At 37.6% G+C, this 20,306-nt stretch overlaps 1 protein-coding gene across 8 annotated transcripts in view; it reads left to right on the forward strand.

The window, feature by feature from the left end:
• The window catches only part of SHC3 (SHC adaptor protein 3), a 74,388-nt gene that overhangs the window by 6,911 nt on the left and 47,171 nt on the right, over positions 1-20,306 (forward strand). The window contains exons 1-4 of one of the 8 annotated variants that reach the window (XM_017742749.1): positions 9,575-10,014; positions 10,518-10,658; positions 10,949-11,033; positions 11,918-12,082. In XM_017742749.1, the coding sequence (XP_017598238.1) occupies positions 11,933-12,082 (150 nt within the window). In that variant the 5' untranslated portion in view covers positions 9,575-10,014; positions 10,518-10,658; positions 10,949-11,033; positions 11,918-11,932. The other 7 variants (XM_017742748.1, XM_017742750.1, XM_017742745.1 and 4 more) reach the window with 7 other exon arrangements.

Genomic DNA, 20,306 nt, shown 5'->3' on the forward strand with positions numbered 1-20,306 from the left:
TTGCCAGTGTCTTGACATTTATCTGTGAAGTTTTGTAATACTGGTAATACCTCAGATAATATGGAAAGCATGTTTATTAAAAGCGTTAGACTTCAAGAAATACAGGCTAATATTGTGGTGCCTCTCTCTCTGGAGATATAGGTATAATTTCACCTTTTTCTCTTCCTGCTTATTCCATGAGTGTGTTGTTACTTAACATCTTCCAAACCTCCCCTTCTTTGTAGTTTTTGGCTGAATTTGGTCAGTGGTTTCATTAACTGTTAATCTAATGATGATATGCAGGTAGAGGGTACTGAGCAGCTGCAGAGGTAACCAAGGAATGGAAAACAGGCTAAAGCGTCATGTATCTCATAGTCACTGTGTATATGTAAAGGATGCTTTTATGGTAGATGCTTTTTATGGTAGGAACTAATTTTAATTTTCTTTGGCCAAAGTTCTATTAAAAACAAACAAATTAATGATAGTTTAGAAAAGCAATAGCTTTCCCAAAAAGGCACTTAACAACCCTTAAAAAGTATTTTCATTTGGTGAAGTTCAGTTACATCTCTAGCGATGCCAAATGAATATTCTGCTGGTTTAACCCAGTGCTTATTTATTATTAGGATTATAGGCATCTGCTGTACTGGGAAGTTTCATTTTTTTTTTTTTCTTGAAGTAAAAATTAACTTATAAAAAGGAAAACTTGAAACAGCCTCTTTATTTTTGACTATCGATATACAAAAATTTACCTGGGTTTTTTTTTCAATCATCCTTTTGATCTATTTGCAGTTTTGTAACTACAATATGTTTTTCTGGGCATAATTACAGAAAGACCAACCATATGATCCTACCTACACTGCTCATATGTCATGCTTCTGCATCACCTTTCCTGGCAGTATATATATCCCTTCTTTTCCTTAAGTGATGGAGAGAGAATTTCTGTTGCAAAGGACACCCCCAAGGCTGAGCAAGATGGTTTATGTACTGATGATATTTTATAGACTGCTTTCTTTCATGAACACAAAAAGCTGAAGGAGCAATAGATATTGGGTTGCTGGTCAGTACTCTGTGCTTCTGAACAGATGACACACTCAGGCATGACATTGCTGCCCTCTTAAGCTGTGGTCTTATATTTTGATGGTCCACACTCACTTCTTGCTGCCATAATATGGTGTTGCAGTTTAACCCCAGCCAGCAACCAGGCACTACACAGAAGTGCTCACTCCCCCAGAAGTGGGATCAGGGAGAATTGGAAGGGCAAAAGGTAGGAAACTTGTGGATTGGGATACACACAGTTAAATAGGGTTTGCACACTAGCAAAGCAAAACAAGGAATTAATTCAGTGCTTCCCGTGGGCAGGCAGGTGTTCAGCCATTTCCAGCAGAGCAGGGCACCATTACATTTAATGGTTACTTGGGAAGACAGACACCATCACTCCAAGCATCTCCCCTTTTCCCTTCTCCTCTCCCATTTTATATCCTGAGCATGATGTCATAGTCTGGAATATCCCTTGGTCAGTTTGGGTCACCTGTCCTGGCTTTGTCTCCTCCCAACCTCCCCTGCACCCCTAGTCTCCTCACCAGCATGGCACTGTGAAAAGCAGAAAAGGCCTTGGCCCTGTGTAAGCCCTGCTCAGCAATAACAAAAACATCTCTGTATTATCCACCCTATGTTCAGCAGAAATCCAAAACAGACCCATACTAGTCATTGTGGTGAAAATTAACTCTACCCCAGCCAAAACCAGCACGTGGCCTTGCCGGAACTTTTTTCATTCTCCTTATTCCATCTTGTGAGTGTGATTTGCTGCCTGGGAGGTGATTAAGCAGCCTGTAGATGCTAATGCTCTAGAGAGAATTAATGTGCTCTGTAGAAAGAAAGAGCTCCTTCCAGCTTTGTTTGCATCTTGGACAGCAGAGGGCAGGTGTTAGTTTTGTGTGACTGAAAGCTTGTGTGGAACGGTTGTGTGTAGACATTTCCATCTGCATGCTAGAAAGGGTTAGAAAGATGTAGTATAGAGCAGTTAATACAGGTTATGCTTTTTTGTGCATGTAGGAAGTGTTTTTCTAGCAGAATATTCTTTTGCTCTTCCTTAAAAAAAATGAACTATTGTTTTGGCCAAAAAATGTAAACACAAAATTAAAATGCTATTGGCAAGGTAAGAAATCTCTCATTTGACTCTCATCATAGTGGTCTGTATATGTATTATGACACAGACATGTATAAATATTCTGAAACAAAATTTTATATAGTAGACTTACTTTTGCCTTAACTGTTGAGTTTTTGATTTAATTGCACATAAGGATTTTGTTGCTGCATGCAGTCCTCATGCTTGTAGCTAAACAACAGATTTCTTCCAGTTTAGGTATTTCAATCAAGCATATGTTGGTCAGGTGCTGTTCAAAAGCAGGCTTAATATTTGCACACTGTTAGGTGCAAAGTTGTGGTTTTATTGGTAAAGTTTCTTACATTTGGGTAGAGGAGCAGCTTTACTAGGACAAGGAATCACTGTGACTCTGTCTTGGTAGTCCTCGACAGATAAAGTTCTGCTAGTCATTAAAATAAAGTCTTAGTTTAAGGACAGTTGCAGTTCACAGTGGTCAGTAAAAACTGTTAAAACAGACATGTAACAGGTTGCTTCAGTGGCACATGATAATTTCATAACAGTATGGATCCTTACCCTTTCATATCCTAGTCAAAGTGAATAATAACAGCAGACAATCAACATCTATGCAGTGCTAACATGTTGACTGTAATGATAGTGTTCAGTCAGTCTCAGATGTGCTGTCATTTAAACTTGAACTAACTGGAGACAACAGCACTACTGTTGCCACTGGCTAATAAGGCTGATGGTTTTCAGTCCACTTGGTAGGATTTTTCCTTCTGCTTTTCTAATTGCCATAGCACGCCTTCTCAGGCTGTGTGGTGGTTTCAGCATCTCTTTTTCCTTTCTCTCATCTGGAAATGTGAGCTGGGGTCTGTGTCTCAGTGGCATTTCTCCTCTACGTCTTCATCCTGGCACCAGTACTTTATTGAAACCCAATTCAAAGTGAGAACTGGGCAGTTCTAGGGTTGGGCTGTTGATGCATGATTTCTCCACAGACCCTCATAGCTGACCATTTTTCCCCATTCTGGTATCTCCTCTGACCTGGATACCCATCAATTACCTGTGCTTGGCCAGTGGGCTTTGGTTTCTGCATGTCTGTTCAAGCACTTGACATGTTTTTGCTCCAGCCTTTCTTCTGTACATCCTTTGCTATGTGTCTTTACTGTTACTGAAATCTGGTCCTAGTGCATATGCCTAAGGTTCTTTGGAGAACTGCTGACCCTCAGAATGCCAACCGTTTTCATGCCAACTGAGCCTTAATTGTACTGAAGCTTCTCAGGGGCTTGCCCTGCTTGAGCAAACAAAACACATTTTCTGAATACTACAACAAAGAAATATACAAGTTGCTGTGTATGACAGTAGAGCAGTAAACACATCTTTGTCTCAATTTCTCTGCCATTCTAAACATTTTTTAATCTTGGAGTCCCTTTTAGAGTTAAGGGTGCTTGCCTGCCTTCTGCTCTGGTTCAGTTCATGGAGCTTAAAACAGAATTTCCCAGTCTTCACATCTCCAGCCATTTCACTTAGTGCCTTTCCTTACATTACTAGCAATGTAATTTGTAAACTTCAATCCAATTAAGTGAACATTTAAACAGATGTTTAAATCCTGCCATCCAGCCCTGCCTCATTATCATGTCTTTCACAGATTTGCCATCCTACTTTCCATATGTATTGTTGTCTCTAAGGTAGGCCAACTCAAATGCAAGGAAGAAAAGCAGCCCAGCTAAGAAAAGAATGAATCCTTAACACATGCAGGCATGTGGGCATACCTGCACATATACACTTGTCTGCAGATGCCTCTTTCATTTGACTGTACCCAGAAAGAAGTGAACCATCACTTCAGGTCAGATAACAAGCAGCATTAGCATAAACAGGTATGGTGATTCATATCAGCTATATGTACAAATAATGCAGAAGTAGTCCTTATTCTCAATTCACTGGGAATGAGTGCTGTGAGTGCTGCTGTGAATAACCCTCCACTGGTGCTGTTATCCACTACTGCAGAACTGCCAGAATTCTTTCAGTACTGAAGCTGATCGATAACAGCTTTGCGTGTAGCTCCATGTTTGCCAAGAAAGTATGTATCATTTTGTGACACAATTTAATGGATTCTGTTTCAGGGTGAAGTGGGTACAAGTGGGTATTAGACACTTGTCCTGGCCTATGCAATTCATTTCTTCTCCCTCTTCAACGTTCATGACTGTGAAGTGATTTGAGGTCTAGAACTGATCTATGAGAAAGGCAGCCCCACAACCCCACAACAGTTTTTTCTGTGCTATTCTTCAGCCAGATGCCACAGCATGCCACTTTATGGCAACGTGGCAAAGGTGATGCAGTCTGAACAGCTCTGCTGTCCCCAAATCTCTACACACACTGCCAGACTTTTGATCTGATGTGCAACATAAGACAAAGATGGTAATTTATACTCTCCGTTGCTTTTTGGTTCTTACAGTTTCGAGGATAACCTTTTAATTAGAGGAGGGGAAACTAATGGGTTTGGGGAAGTCTTTTTTAATGGATTGCTGTCTGCTCAGACAAGGTACAGTTAGCCCTTCCTGATACCAAGAGTTACAACAAAGTGAACTATGCATTTTTTCACATATCCTTTTCATTGCTGCTCTTCTTGCCAGTATTTATATCCTAATAGAGTAGATACTAGAGCATAAACCTTCTTATGGTGGTAAAAAATATACTGGTGTCTAAGCTGTATAAGTATAAATAATTTTTTCACGGTTTTAAAAACAAAATATAAACAAAGACATTTACATTTTCATAAAAGTAAGCACACTTTATGAGTGGAAAACAATCTAAGAAATCTTGTACAAAAGGTCAGACACAATTAAAATTCCCAGACTTGCATTTAGATTTGAAAATGGAGAATAAAATTTGACTCCTATTGGAATCAATAGGAAATTTGTGAAATCAGATTTCATATACAGAGGAGTTTTTAAAAGAAACTTTGCAAACCATTCTTAGGGAAAAAAGATATGAACAAAATAAAAATAAAGTGCGGAAAAAAACTATCAAAACCCAAAAATAGACACCTTATTACAATGTAGAAAAGAAAACTACTGCATTATTAAATGCATTTCTTGAATGAGAACCAAAAAGATGCTAGGTTAACAAATAAGTAAATGACTGGCTTTCAATCTGAAGAAGACAGCAAAAAAATTTCTAGCATGATTTGTCAGTGAACTAGGTTGCTATTTGCTTTCTCCTCCAAATCACTGGTTTTTCTGATTGTTTAAAATAGAAACACCTGGAGACACTTGGACATTAATACATTATGCCCAGAAGAAGCACCATTTCCATCAGTATGAATAAATTGTGGGACCGTGTTATGGGCCTCTTATTACATTATTCACAACACAGTACATTTTGTACACCATGCCACGGTTTGTGGACACAAAAGAAAATGTGACTGGGATGTATTTCTTAGAGAAGCAGAGTCTGTCTCTAGGGCAAAGCTCCAGCTAGAGTGTGACTCTTGGTGCAGAGGGTGGAAGCTTGGGACAGAGAGAAAGAGGAAAAACTAGAGAAACACAGGATCATTTAGGGTGGAAAAGACCTGTTAGATACAAAGGTCTGCAGTGGGTGCAGGTAGCCAGACAGACATGGCAGAGCTTTAGACTGTGTATTTTTTTAGGAAATACAGCTCTGTTACACTGCTGCTAATTCTCTAGCTTCAGTGTCCAGCTGAAAGAAAGGAATAATTTACTGTAAAATTTGGGGGTTAGTAAGAGTTGATTTAGTGTTGGTTTTCAGATTTTAGTGCATTTCCCTGTCTGATCCTTCTTCACAAAAGCTCATTGTCATGTTCGGATTTGGGTATTATCTCAGATCCATCTTTTCTCTGAACTTCTGTAGCGTATTGACTTTTAACAGTAGGCCCTTAGGAACCACTAATGGAGCAGAAGGAATTACAAGTTTCATTTTCTTCCAAATATTTCATGTCTTATTTCATATGGTGAACATGTCTAAAGACAAAATTGTTTCAGTATTTCCAACTAACAGAAAAAACAGCCTCCTAAACATTGTTTAGGGTCAGCTTCTGGTTCAAAATATAAACATCTGCACAAAAATTTGTAGGCGTATTTGAGACCTTAATTTGCACTGATGTAATTTAAGTTGGAAGTTCATCATTAATGATTAATGATCAGTGATCTTGGATAGTAATACTTCCAAAAATATGGTTTTCTAGAGAAATAACTTGCAAAGCCACAGATAATTCTCCTATTTCCTGATGCAGCCCACCCTTAGCAATAATGTTGCCACGGAAACAGCAAAACTCTGATACAGTGAAGGAAAAGGGGTGAGGATGAAAGGGAGGTGGGAGCAATTTATAACACTTTTTTTTTTTTGGTAATAAATTAACTAGAATTTGTTAGAATAGCTTTGGTTTCAGGTTGGCCTTTTTGCGGGGAGGGGATATTCCTTGGATTTTGATTGGTTGGTTGGTTTTTTGCTATGGGAAAACAGCAACCTTTACCTACAGGCCTTCACGTTTTTTTGTATAGGACAGTAAGCTCAGGTCAGACTCAAACATCCATTATGGAAAAAAAATCTAAGTGATGTGAGCCCAGTCTATGCTTTATTCCTGCAAAATGTTTTGAAGTTGAGGTATATAGTCATGGCAGTGATGGGAAGTTCAGTGCCTTTCAATATTTCTGGCAGCCGTGTGATGAGCCCCCCTTGAAATCACAGTAGGATGTAACTGAGTTCTGTGTGCACATAAATCAGAGAAACAGGAATACGGAATATGATATATTAAGTGTGTACAAACAGAACAGATAAAATTGTTTAGAATTTTTTTTTTTTAATTAAGATAGCTATGCATCTTCTTAAGAAGATTAGATCATAATGCCTTTTAGCTTATCTTGATGTTATCTTGCTTTTTTGTTTCTATATTGTCTGAGGTTGTCTCACATAAAGGAAGCTGGATTAGGCTGATGAATAAATACATGGATAAGAGATTTCTGATATACATCTATCTCGTGTTGTGCAAAGAATGCTGATATTTTTCCTTCTTAATTATTGAAAGAAGATATGTTCCCACAGGATATTAGAAATCTTTGTACTATATAAATGCTATCTTTTTATTTGATTAATTGACCATTTGTTAATATTAAAGATTCTGCAAGAACGTTTACTAAAGCAGAGCATTAACACTTGTGTCCATCATATTACAATGTGGGGAATAGCATCCTGTTTGCTGATGACTTAATGTTACATCACAGTAACACTAATTGGGCTTGTCATAAAGGAGAATGTCAACTATGATGGCCCTATGGCTACTTTTTTTGTGTAATATTAAAACTCTTAGCAACATCTATATTTATGTTTGTCTGACATATTCAGTGTGTCTTATAACTAACCCAAATTCAGTTTGGAGGGTTTTTTTGGTCCAAAATCAAGGTCTTTCTCATTTGTCTTAAATTCAGTTTAGTCTGCAAGTAATTTTATTGCTACTGGGCAATAACCCTGAAAATGCAAATAGTTTTTCAGCAGAATTTCAATAGTTTCTAGCACTTACTTGTATAGAGTACATACTTGACCACAGTGTGTTACAGGAACAAAGGTATTTTTGCCAATTCTGATTATATGATTAATATTTCTCTGAATATGATCACTGAAAGTCCCCTTTTTTGCATTCGGGAGAGTTTCTTACTATAGGTTGGGGAACACAGTGGTTGTATTCCCTGTGTTTCCTCTTTATGGTGGTCACATCATCCTACCTGGTTTAGCTTGTGTATTGGTAATGTCTCCTACATTCACAGCAGTTTAAAACCATTTAAACCTCAGCAAAATGTTGTTTCTCCCTCTAATCATGCCCCTAGCAAAATTTCTTTCCTTGCCCTTTCCGGTTAATAAAAATTACTAGCTTCTGAAATACAGGCTGCAGAGGTTGTTTAGATACAGAAGGAAAAATGTAGCAGCTAAGGATAAGCTCGTAAGAGCTGCTTGGAGGAAGAAAAGGAGGAACAGTGATGTGAAACAAAAACTGAATCAGGGTAAGGAGAGTATCCATGAAAAAACAGAGCTGAAAAAAAAACCAGAAAAAAAAATCAAAAAGGAAGGAATGGTCTAAGATGCCAAAATTACCAGTGGTTCATAAGAAATGCTGTATTTTGTCAGAGGCAGTGTACACCCCCTGACTGTGTATGTATTTCTAGGATTATATATTATTTTGCACTTACTGACACTGAATTTCCACCTGCCATTTTATTACTGGGTCAACAAAGAAGTAATTGTTCCATGGCCATTTATTAATCGTGTTGTAGTGTTGGGCTCACAGCCTTGCAAAAAGAAATAAGAAGAAAAGAAAAAGGCCCATTTTCAACTTGGATTCACTTTATGCACGGACTTAGAATTGCTTGCAAATAGAAGTAAGAAATAAATAGTGCTCTGAATGTCTTGCTGTCTTGCTATGATAATAGCAGCAATGAGCTTGTTTAAGGCAGGCGTGGTACAGTCAGTGTGCAAGCTCCAGACACAGTGTTGGAAATGCAGAAGACATTATAAATGCTCTGGCAATAGCTAGAACGAGCTAGATCCTAATTTAAATTGCAGTTTATGCCCATTACACAGTCTCGTAATTTCATTCATTATTTCCTGGAGTTCGATTTGAACCTGCTGCCTGTAGGGCAAAATTATGTACTGTTTCTAGTCCCAGGAACTATAAAAGGCAAGGTTTTAAAATGTTCGGTTCTCCCACCTTAGGGCTGAATTTGTAAAGGAGACAGTTTCCCAATCACACACTGAAACAGGCACCGGATTGCAAGCCCTGGGTAATTCAGTGGCTTCTACTCCTCTGCAGTGTCTAATGTCGGATTTGCAGGAGAGCTCTGCATCCAGTGGATGCCTTGGAAGCGTTTCTATGTCTAGGGAAAGTTTCAAAAATTAGACCTTTTGCTGGTGCTCTGGGAAGCTTTTATCCTCTAGCTTTCCCTTTGGCTACCATCCCATGGAGTGATGATCATACTGCCTTTAAATATCTACTGTGCTAACAGGGTAAATAAGGGAGAAATAAGCATATGTAATTTTTTCTCAAGCAGGGCTTTGGGTTTGTTTTTGTGGTTATTTTTATGGGGTTTTTTGTTGGTTGGGTGGGGTTTTTGTTTGTTTGTTGTGGGTTTTTTGTTTGTTTGTTTTGTTTTTGTCAGAGGTCTCTGAAGACAGACCTGTAAAATCTGTGAATCTGCGGGCGCACAGAGAGCAATCGAACATCAAACGAAATGTGCGCATTCATGTTCCTATCCTGAATGTAAATGAATTGGCTGAATGAACACAGTCGGGGAGAAACCCACATCTGACTCCACGGTTTTCCTCACCTGCTGCTCCTGTGGACACCCCAGGCATTTCTGTGGCAACACCCTGTGTTCCACAAGGGCTTCGCGACCCCCTCCAGTCTGCTTACACGCCGGCTTCATTTTCTGGTGTTGCAGCAAAAAAAGGTGCCGCCTGTGCTCGAAATGGGATCTTCCACTATTTAGCAAGGCTTTGCTGAATGAGTCATCAAAGCCGGCTGGTATTGGCTGGGCTGGTGAGCACCCAAGGGATTGCCTGGCAGAGGCTGCGAGGCCTCGCTTCATTCACAGAAATGTGGGGATGCTAGCCAGCCCTTTCATTCACACGCGCAGCATCTCATTCACATTTTGCGGTCCTGCTAGCCGCTTCTAATGAAGAGAGCCATTCGGGAGCAGTAGGGTTTTCTGGGCAGTAGAGACACGTAAAAATAGGCTGTGGAGTGTATATTTGCTGTTGCTATGCTAGGAGGATGACGAGAGGAATGAATGCTGTGAGGATGCTGTAGCAGGTTTGCAGTGTGGTGATGAGAGGCTGTTCTGCAGATCAGTAGAAAACTGCTTTACATTGACTAGGACATTGCTGTTATTCATCACTGCTGGGATAAGAGGTGCTGACTTAATTCAGTATGTCATGAATATACTAATTAAATACCTGTATTTGAGCCGGCTGTTTCACTGTATTTGCATTTTGTATACTGCAGCCTTTAGCCATGGGAGAAGGAAGGAATTCCATAGGATTTTTTCCTTTAAGTTTTGCTGCAGTTAGTAATTTATTAAAAAAATTACTTTGCACTATACAACTTCTCTGGTCTGAATTTGTTTATAATGCAGTGTATTGTCCTACATCCAAAAAATGTTTTGCAAAGCAGATTGATTTATAGGAAAAAGCCATATGGCTTGTGATGGGCATTGTGTATCACATTGCCGTAAACATTTTGACTTTTAAAGAAATTGCAGGGGAAATGAAATACCTGTTTTCTGCATGGTTTGCTACTTCTCCAGATCAAATGTTTGTGACTGACATTTATACTTAATAAAGGCGCTTTTTTTTTTTATTTTTCACTGCAGGATGTCAGTTTGCTGCTACCTGGACTTTTAATATTCTTTCAGGGTTTTTTTTTTTTCAGTTTTTCAGAATTAAACCAAACATTCCAGTGAATTGAAGATCCTCTTCATGTTTTTCTTCGGAGTGAATATCAGTTGTGAAAGAAAAAACATCTGTTAAGCCTGTTGTTGGACATCAGAAAAATACTTTTCTTCACACATAGGTACTTATGTAATTTGTGCATTAAAATAGAATGTTCTTGTGAAGTAACAGGGGAGAAGGATTTCTTTCTCTATCAAAATTTTGATATAACAGTTTCTGTGAGGAACAGCATTGACAAAAAGGCACTGTTAGGCTGCTTTTGTGGAAAAAAATGTGTATGTTCTTTAGTTCTGCTCATCTGTTCTGAAAGTCTTTAAGGTGCCTGTGTTTTGCTGCAGGGGCAGGAGAGGGGGACTATATGTATGTAAATATTATCCAGATATTTGCTATCTAATTGTGATTTCTTTATAGGTTCACAAATATGTGAGGTGGAAGAACATTTTAGCAGAAGAATAAAGAGTGGTGTTTCATAGAGGCTATTAATTCAGTTTTAAAGGTAATTGCCTTTGGTACTAAAAGGGTGGTGGGAGGGGATAGGAATTAAAGGTTGGGAGGAAGTATCTGTTTGAGAAGATAGGAAAAGGGAATTTGAAAATTGATTGGTGCTAGTGTGCTGTAAGTGGGTGGATGTGGGGTTTTTTTTCTTCTCTCTCCTTTTTTTTTGGCTACAGGAAGTGATTTGCAGTGTTCACAGCCTTTTGTTGAAAAGGGTCCTTCTCATTTGTGTGAGTCATGCTTTTGCTGAGAGCGAGTTGGCAGCTCTAAGCAGGACTGGGATCTCAGTCACAGAAAACTGTTACTTCACCCAACCTTAACAGGGAACCAAAAGAAATTTCTTAAAAATATACTTTTTTTTTTTTGCTTTTCCTTATACTCTTTTCTTTTTTACCCTAAACTCTTGTTATCCATCCGTGTCGTTATGAATTGCCTGCTATGTTAGTACAGGCATCTCCTGCATTGGCATCAGACTTGCCAGAACATATGCAGGAAAGCAGATAGAAGGGCATGCTTCAACGTACCAAGTATAACCGCTTCAGAAATGATTCTGTGACATCTGTTGATGATCTTATTCACAATTTGCCCATGAACAGCAAGGTCTCAGCAGTTGCTACAACTTCAACTTCACCTTCGTACCTGGTCTCACCAGAGGTTCTCCGCAAGGACCAAGAAGATGGACCCAGCACCCTGTGTACCCTCATCCATAAAGTGTCCCACTTGAAACTCTCTAGCACGGGGAGCCTTTTGGGTATCAAAAACCTCTCCTCTGCAGTAAAGGAGCTTGCTGTCTCCAAATTGCAGGGAAGCTCGAGTGCTTCTAGTTCAGCAGCAGGGGCTTCAGACAACACATGTAACCTTGTCTCTGCCACTTCGTGTTCTCAGCAGGACGTGAGCAAGATGAGTATGGGGAAAAAAGCACGGTCAGAGGAAATGCACCTGGCAAGTGAAGATTGGAATCAAGCTAGCAGTTTTGCCAATAAATCCTCTCGAGGATGGCTGCACTCGAGTGAGAAGATCCTGGGACCTGGTGTGACGTACATTGTGAAGGTTGGTCTGTTTTCTTCCATTCTCTGCTTTTATCAATGAAAAATTCTCTGCTGGTTTTGCTGACAGGATAGTCAGGCTGAAAGGATCTCTATTTGATTTTTTTTTTTTTTTTGGTGCATAATACATGAAATGTAAATGCAGGAAGGCAGGGTTGGGAAGCTGTGTTAATTTGTAACATTAAAGCAAAACTGCAAATAATGTTCTACAGCTGTGTAAAAATCTTTTTCCTAAGCTAAAAGCTGATTTGGTTTGGGTTTTTTAGCCTTCTTCTGAATTTAGGTTTTCAGTGTTACCTAACATACTGTATATATCTTGGACACGTAGGCTTTCAATATGTCTGGTGCAATATACAGGAGGAAAAAAAGACTTCTTGATGTGAGGAGAACTGTTAATCATGCATGAATTTTTCAGTTTGAAAAACCTCTAAGGGCAAGTGTTTTTTTAAAGTGAAATGATATTTCAAATCTTACAGCCGTTAGGCAGAAAGCACAGTTCTTATTGTGTTTCACAATTAGAAATGATGTTATGGGTAGAGCAGGAAAATGCAGCTTGTTTTACATAATGAGGATTCAGCCACCTTAAATGTTATTGCTCTTTTCAGTTCATTGATACAGCATGTCAAGAGCAGAGGGTCTTAAGTTTACAGGGTAAACTTAATGTTTCCATATGCTTTGAAAATATTTTGAAACCACCTGTTAAAGTAGAGCCTTCAAGATAAGTGTATGTGCAATGTTTCTGCAGTTAGGTGAGAGTCTGGTTACACCATTCAGCATAGTATCCAGAAAGTGTAAAAATAACATTATTGTCCAGAATTCATTCTCCAGTTGCCATGTTTCATTTGCCAAGAGGCTTTTGTATCTTAAGTGTTAAACTGTTTTGCAGCAGGCTATTAATATTACAGGTCTATTTTTAGTGTTTTCTTATTTTTGGTGTAAGAGTCACAGGTGACTTTATTTCAGGATGCTTTAAGACTGAGTGACACCCTTGTTACTTAACTCTCACTGCTTTTTCTCGAGTCTCATTATCAAAAGCAGAGTGCATATTTAACTGTTGGGGGACTAGGAAGCAGTTTTCATTTCTTTGTGTTAGTGGTGATAATAGATTTAGCAGGTGGTGGTAGATTGAGTAAGTTGGCCAATTCAGAGCTCTGTTGAAATTGTACTGTACTGTCTTTTTTACTACTCTGAAATTTACTGGAACTACAAAGGAGTCAGTGCCACCTTTCAAGCCACAAACTGCTGCTCTGTTACTCTTCAAGAAGTGTCTTGATAAAAATAACCCACTGATGCTAGACATAGTGGTGTTGAGACTCTGATGTTCTTTTGCACAGAAATACTCCGGTTAACAGAAGGTCATTTACCATTTTCACATTAGCTCAGGGGACTCAACCATTTTACTTTTTATTTTTCTTAGGATATTATAAGCCCAAAAATTACTGTGAGAATACACTGCTGCTGTTTGTTTTACCTGAAGTGATCACTATGAATCAGAACAAACACAGTATTCAATTTCTTAATCTTTACAGTAGTTGGCCTACTATATGCTAGAGGAAGGTGGTATCTTTGAATTGAAAAGAGAATTAAAGTTATATAGAAGTGGATTAGCATTTAAAGTCATTTACCCATATCTAACAGAGATAGTAGAACAAATATTTAATTAGTGCAATTGATGTTGAGTACATGAAAGTACACTGTATATATCAGAATTTTCCAAATCAATTAAACAACTTACTTTTAGGTGTTTGTTAATAGTTTATTAGTCATTAAAATGTATGGAATCTAGGTTATTGTTTCCATTAAAAAAATAGGAGGATTAATTTAACTTTGTGGTTTCTGGCATAAGAGTTGCAGAACAGTACTCTAAATGTAAAAACAAAGGTTGAAAATAAATACCCAAATAAGTGGTTAATGAATGAATGAAAATAAACTGGTCTTGATTAATTCCCAATTTGCTTGCTTATTTTGTATCTCAGTTTTCCTTGGCAACTGCAGCATTCATATGGATAAGAATAGAAGTGCAGTTCCCAAACCCTTAAACATTGTTTGCAACCAGGACTTTTGTCCATTCAGACTATCAAATCAATACACAGATAATGTATACTGAGGGGTAACATTCTTTGGGTACCTCATGGCTATACTGACTGTTTGGGGGACTCATACCATGTTTAATTAGTACCATATGCCTTGCAGAAAATTCCATATGCCATTTGTTAAAGGAGACAAAAATTAGATTTGTTGTTAACCAGCAAAGCTTTTATCTTTTTTTTTTTTTTTGTGCAAATGTGCACTGGGTTACAATTTTCTCATTAATCCACACTTAAGACAGAAAATTAGTCATGGGACAGGGTTAATTGTAACTACTGGGCAGTTTGATAACTCACATTGGAATCTTCTGAAGTAAGAGACACAAAATTCCTACGTGCAATGTATGAAAAATCTGAAACTTCACTGCTGTTCCCACATTTTCACATATTACTCATTTTTAAAATAGGCAGTGTAACTCTGTGCTTAAAAAGGTGTAGGATTATGGTAAACTGTAGCTATATTCTGATCTCCGTGGTCTGCTGCAATGTAATTGTTTTCAACCCTAAAAGTGCTGGCACTTTCTGCATTTTTTCCTCCCAGTGGATTTCATGTTGCATTTTTATATATTATAACATAAAAATTTTCAGAAAACTACCCCAAAAAACATTTTAGTAAGAAATTAGACAATGAGCATAATCATATTGGGGACATAAGGTGGTCAGGTACTGATATCTTACTTAATGCTACTGCTGGACAGTTTAACAAATAATGAATTAATGAAAAAAAAAAGTTTGCTGTGATGGAAGTCCTTAAAGAGCTCAGCGCTTTCCCTATAGTGGGACTGATTACTACAGGGAGAGATTATACATGTTCATGTTGTCAGAAAAACAAATACATAGAATAAAAAAAGTGTAAAAAACCCAGAGTATTGTAACAACAGTTAAATGTTTCATTGTAATCTGTTGTTTCTGGTGATGAATATCTACTGATGAGTATAATTGGGTAATGCTATAGACATTTTGGAGTTTGTTTCATTTGAATAAGAGCACAACAGTCGAGAGGCAAATGCATTTCTGTCTTCAGGTAACTCATGGCTGGATTTTGTAACAAGTGTCAATGAGTTTAAAATGAAGTTGAAAACTAAAGAAACCAAAAATACTGTCTAATTTTATATACCTATATGAAGTGTGTCTGAAAAAGCCTGTAAGATTTAAAGCCAACACAGTAGTATAGAACAGACCTGGGTAAATCTAGTTTTAAAAGCCAGATAGAAATATAGTATCTGAGAGAGAGGAAGGAAGAACTGTTTCATCCAAAAGAATCACTGCAAGTTAGGCAAATAATATTTCAATTAAAAGGACAGGAAATTATTAATATTATAGCAAAATATTTCAAGAATACAATCCTAACTGAAATTATTTCTTTAACATTTTTAACACTTTCATTCCTTGGGAGGGAATAACAGCAGTTTATATCTGATGTGGAAAACAGACATCATTGTGAAGCTGTTCAAACACATCACCAAGTAAAGGCTTCAGTTCTGCAAACATTCCTGCATTCTCATTGAATTAAGAGCATTCTCATTGAAATAATTGAGGCTGCCTTTGTACACTGGAAGTTAAGTGTGTGCTTAGGGATGAACTGAATGGCTGTGTCTCTTCAGTGGCTAACCCAAACTGCAAAGCACAGCCTTAAATGGAGGTAACAAAGTGGGAACTGGATCATATGTTGCCTTCCTCTAGAAGACTTCAGGACTCTTTGAAAAAATATTTCTTTTTTTTTTCCCTTTCTGTTTTAACCAGAATTGATTTACTCTCACTAAAAAAGAGAACTTCACAGCAAGACTTTTTCATATCTCTTTTTGGTTAAATTTATCTTCTTTGCAGAAAAAACTTGTGCAAATTTGTTTGGCTTTCTTTTAATCAGATTTAAATTCAGCTTTTGTCAGTCAAATTAAGGCAGTGCTGTTGGTTAATCACTGATTGTTTGGCATGGCCTGACTAAAAACATACTCAGTAGGATTTAGTGCATGTAATTCTAATAACAAAAAAACATAGTCCCAAAGCATCCTGTTTGTAATGAGGTTTACATGTTTACAAAATGTGTTGTGTGTTTCAGTCATATGGTAATAATAGGATAGAATACTGAGTTTTTACTTCAGAGTCTGCTACCCTCAACCCGGGTACCCAAACAGTGTTAACAAAAACTAATGAAACTGGCTTATCACTGTGAATTTTAAAGCTGCATGCATGCAGATTAGGGGAGAGAGAAGTAAGTGACAAAGACAGCATTGGTTAAGTAAATAATCCCTCCTATTGTGCCATGTTCCTGAGAGATCAGTTAGTATCCTTTCCATTTTCCTTTACTGTTATTTGGACTATGAAAGAATTATATTGCTGCCTGTTGCTCAGTTGAAAACCTTTCTTTTGATCTTCATGGACCTGAACTGCTGTGGGTCTGTTGTACAGCCAAATAACAGGAAGAGAACATTTCTCAGAGAAACTAGATCAGATTCTACGAGCAGAAATCATACCATAGAGTCTTTAATTATAATATTATTCTAATTACATGAATCAAGTACTATTACTGTACATTTGCACACGTTCTGTACAAAGCAAAGCATGTATTGATTTCAGAGTTGAAGGATTCAGCTGTCAACATGAATGTCTGTTCTCCAGTACATTTGGAGTGTTTGCACGGAGTATTTTTGTTTAAAGCAAAAATTATACTCTTGCTAGTTATTTATCCTGCTAGTTATGTATGTCCTACAATTTTAAAATCCCTAAATGAATTTAGCTGGTCAGTGTAGGAGGTAAAATTGCATTCAGGCAGAATTCCTGCTCTGTTTTTCCTTGGGAATTGGATTGTTGATTTTTTTACTCGCCTTCCAACAATGTTTACAGTAAGAATATCATGTGCCCAATGTAAATATTTGCCACTATGAACATAAAGAAAACACACAGATGAATCAAGATCTTCAGGAAAACCCATGCCCTTCTTTGCTGCTGGAGACAAGGCTCTCCTTCGTCCCAGTGGTGGGGTGCTTCTTTCTCCCCTAGCCGAAGAGAAATCTTGTCTCCACTAACACAAAGCTATACTTGTGCTCCAGCCTGGCTTCATTTATAGCTGAAAGTTCAAGTGAATGCACAAAGTATCAATATTAAATTTTCTTGTTTACAATGAGAAAAAGCTCAGATCTGCTTTGGTGTAGTGTCAGAGACAACCAGCCTTCCCAGCTGCTAATGCTCTTTCAAGGTGATTTACTGCCCCATGCGATGAAATAAATTTTGTAGAGGGAGGGGTTCAGTATTGCTTCTCTGCAATTCTGCATAGTCATGCAATATTAATTTCATTTGATGCTATATATTTTTGACAAAATGTAATGCAGCTCGACCTTTGTCAGCTGCAGTCAGGTCAGATCTGAGGCAGAGCCTGTCCATTTGTGTTGTGATAGGAATAATGATGGGACTCAGTGCAAGCACAATTTCCAGTAATCCCTTGTTTTCTGGAGGGACTAGGTGCAATTCAGTAAGGATAATCTAGAATGTTTGTTTAATAAGCTAGATATTCCCCTAGGTTTTTCAAACAAATTTTCATAGGGCCAGGTAAGATTTCAGTCTCAAAAGGCTGAATCAGACAATCCAAGTCACAGCTAAAAGTCTAAAGATTGAAAAAAACAGATTTGAAATTAGACAGAAATGGCAACCAGAACCATAAAAAATAAAAGTAGACAGGGTGTAGAGTGACACAAAGAAAATAATGTGAGGTAGACATAAAAAGCTATCTAGGTTGTTTTTTTGGTACAGCATCATCACATTGGATTTACTGATACAAGTATTTTTATCTGTTTTTTTACCTGAGAATAAATCCTGAAATTAGAGACATAAGTTGAACAAATACCTTAAATAACAAGGACCAGACCAAAAGAGAGAGGTTTATCTTAAGATGTTGTCTTAGCTTATTCAGCATCATTTCCATCCTTTGGATATGTTGTTGTACTAAGATGCCTTTATTTCTATTTTTAGCTCTTACTAATTTAGGAATTACACAAGAGAGAGCATGTCTTATGGGGCAGCAACATCCTTCCTGACTGACGTTTGACACTGTTTATCTGTGATAAAGTAATTAAAAGAAGCAGTATTGTCTCTTTTTTTATAGATGAATTGCTTTCATGAACCACAGGACATTTTAGAATCACCTGTAACTTCCCAAGGAATTGGAATGTTTTAGAAACACTGTTTTTGTCACCAACTGTAGGGCCCATGTTTTGTCACCACATGTTGAATGCAGATGCTACCATGTTATTCACTTTTACTAACCTTTTTTTTGTAAATTAAGCATCAAGCACTAAGTAACTAGAAACATTGTATGAATGCTCTCTTGCAATATATTTATTTCTGGCAAGGAAAGAAAAGATGGAAAAGATGGAAAGGCAGGGCTGCCTGGTATTGGGCAAAGGCTGGAAGCTGCAGGTGCCAATTCTGAGATGACCCTGGCCTTGGAAGTTTTGGGAGTGGCAGTAAAAAGGGGTCTCAAGTGAGCCTGCTTGGGGCCATTAAGGGCCTGGTGGTACCCCCAGCCTCCCAGAGCTGCTCTGCTTCTTCATAGCCTTTATGCTGCAGGGATACCTTCTAGAGATTTTTCATTATTTAAATCCAGCCTTGGAAATCTCTCCCCTTATCCCTTTTTTCTGCGCAGTGGAAGTCATCTTTTGGGGACTCTTACTAAGAACACAAGAAACTATAGCTTCAGCATAGGAGAGTTAAATATTGATAAAAACTCAGAAAAAAGATCTGGTTTAATTGCTGAACTCTTGTGATGAAGACAAGAGGTATGTGTGGCATTCATATAAAAAAGTACTCCCTCTCCCTCCCTGCATGTTTTGGATTTTCAGTTTTAACAGTGACAGGTCCTTCCTACATCACACCTCCAAATGCACAGTTTAGAAAGCAGAACAGTATATGCATTTCAGATACTTAACATGGGTTTGTATTTGGCGTAGTGGAAAAGCACCTGTTAGATCGTCCATCTTCTGAGTCTGTGCTTTAGTGATACTCATCATCAGGAAGTTCTACTTCCTAATGACTCTCTTACTCTCTAATGACTGAGGAAGAACAAGTTCTTTAATAGTTAGATATATTTACAGTGTCCATATTTACAGTTTCAAATGTCTAATATGATTTCCAACTATTGAAGCATATTGTTTTGGCTGCAGAAGCTTTTTTGTGTTTGTGTTAAAGGAATTCTGATGCAGAACATAAGCTGCTGGAATTAATCTGCATGGTGCTTTAAAGGGAAGTATATCTTAGTGGATATTCAAGGTAGCAGCAATAGAGTCTGGAAAGTGTTCACTGAATTAAAGTATGCAGCTGTGAAAATGAAGCAATTCATCTATGCTACTGCAGTGCATAATCTAAGTGGTTCAAACTGCAATAATTGCATTCACTGTTATTATGTATTTTTAAAATTAAACCTAAAAAGTACAGAACTAAAACTTGTGGGTTTTTTCCCTCAAATATAGTGCTTTTTTAAAGGAAATTTTTGGCCCATACAAAAAATTGAGGCTTAATACCAAATGTGTTTACATTTAAAATAATAGAATAAGTCACTGTCCAGTGTGTGAACTTCTGATTCTAACATTTCTGAGGTTTTGCATGCAAGAACAGTTATCTGTAAGATAAGAACATAAGAAATATTGTTCATGCAAAACTACCAATATGGGATTTTTCTGAAATCTTATGAAGGCCTCATTTGTTTAACATGTCTACTACATAAATATTTTTTGGCATGATGTTGGCAATCTTGTTTCACTCACCTGCAAGTAAGAAATAAGAAAAAAGTATTTTATTTGAAGATGTTTTGTTTTCAACCCCATTTGAGATGGAGATTAGAAAATAGTCAGACACAAAATTTGTTTCTCGGTTATGTCTTTCCCCTCACTAGCAAGAATGAGACCTCAGAGTTGACTTACTAAATTGCTTTTCAAGATAAGATAAAATACCTTCTTCTTTTCCTAGCTGAATCATTTGCCTTTTTTAAGGGATTCTGAATCCTTACTGTTGAGTTGATTGTGAGATGCTGCCAGTATGCTTTCATAGGGTAAGACAATTCATAGAAAGTGTTGGCTATTATTTGCCACTTAAGAATTGTTAATCTGAATATATTGAGGCATATAACCTGTTTTTTTGCTGTAGAAACCA

The sequence above is a fragment of the Corvus brachyrhynchos genome, unplaced genomic scaffold (genome assembly GCF_000691975.1).
Source record: "Corvus brachyrhynchos isolate BGI_N302 unplaced genomic scaffold, ASM69197v1 scaffold408, whole genome shotgun sequence".
NCBI lineage: Eukaryota > Metazoa > Chordata > Aves > Passeriformes > Corvidae > Corvus > Corvus brachyrhynchos.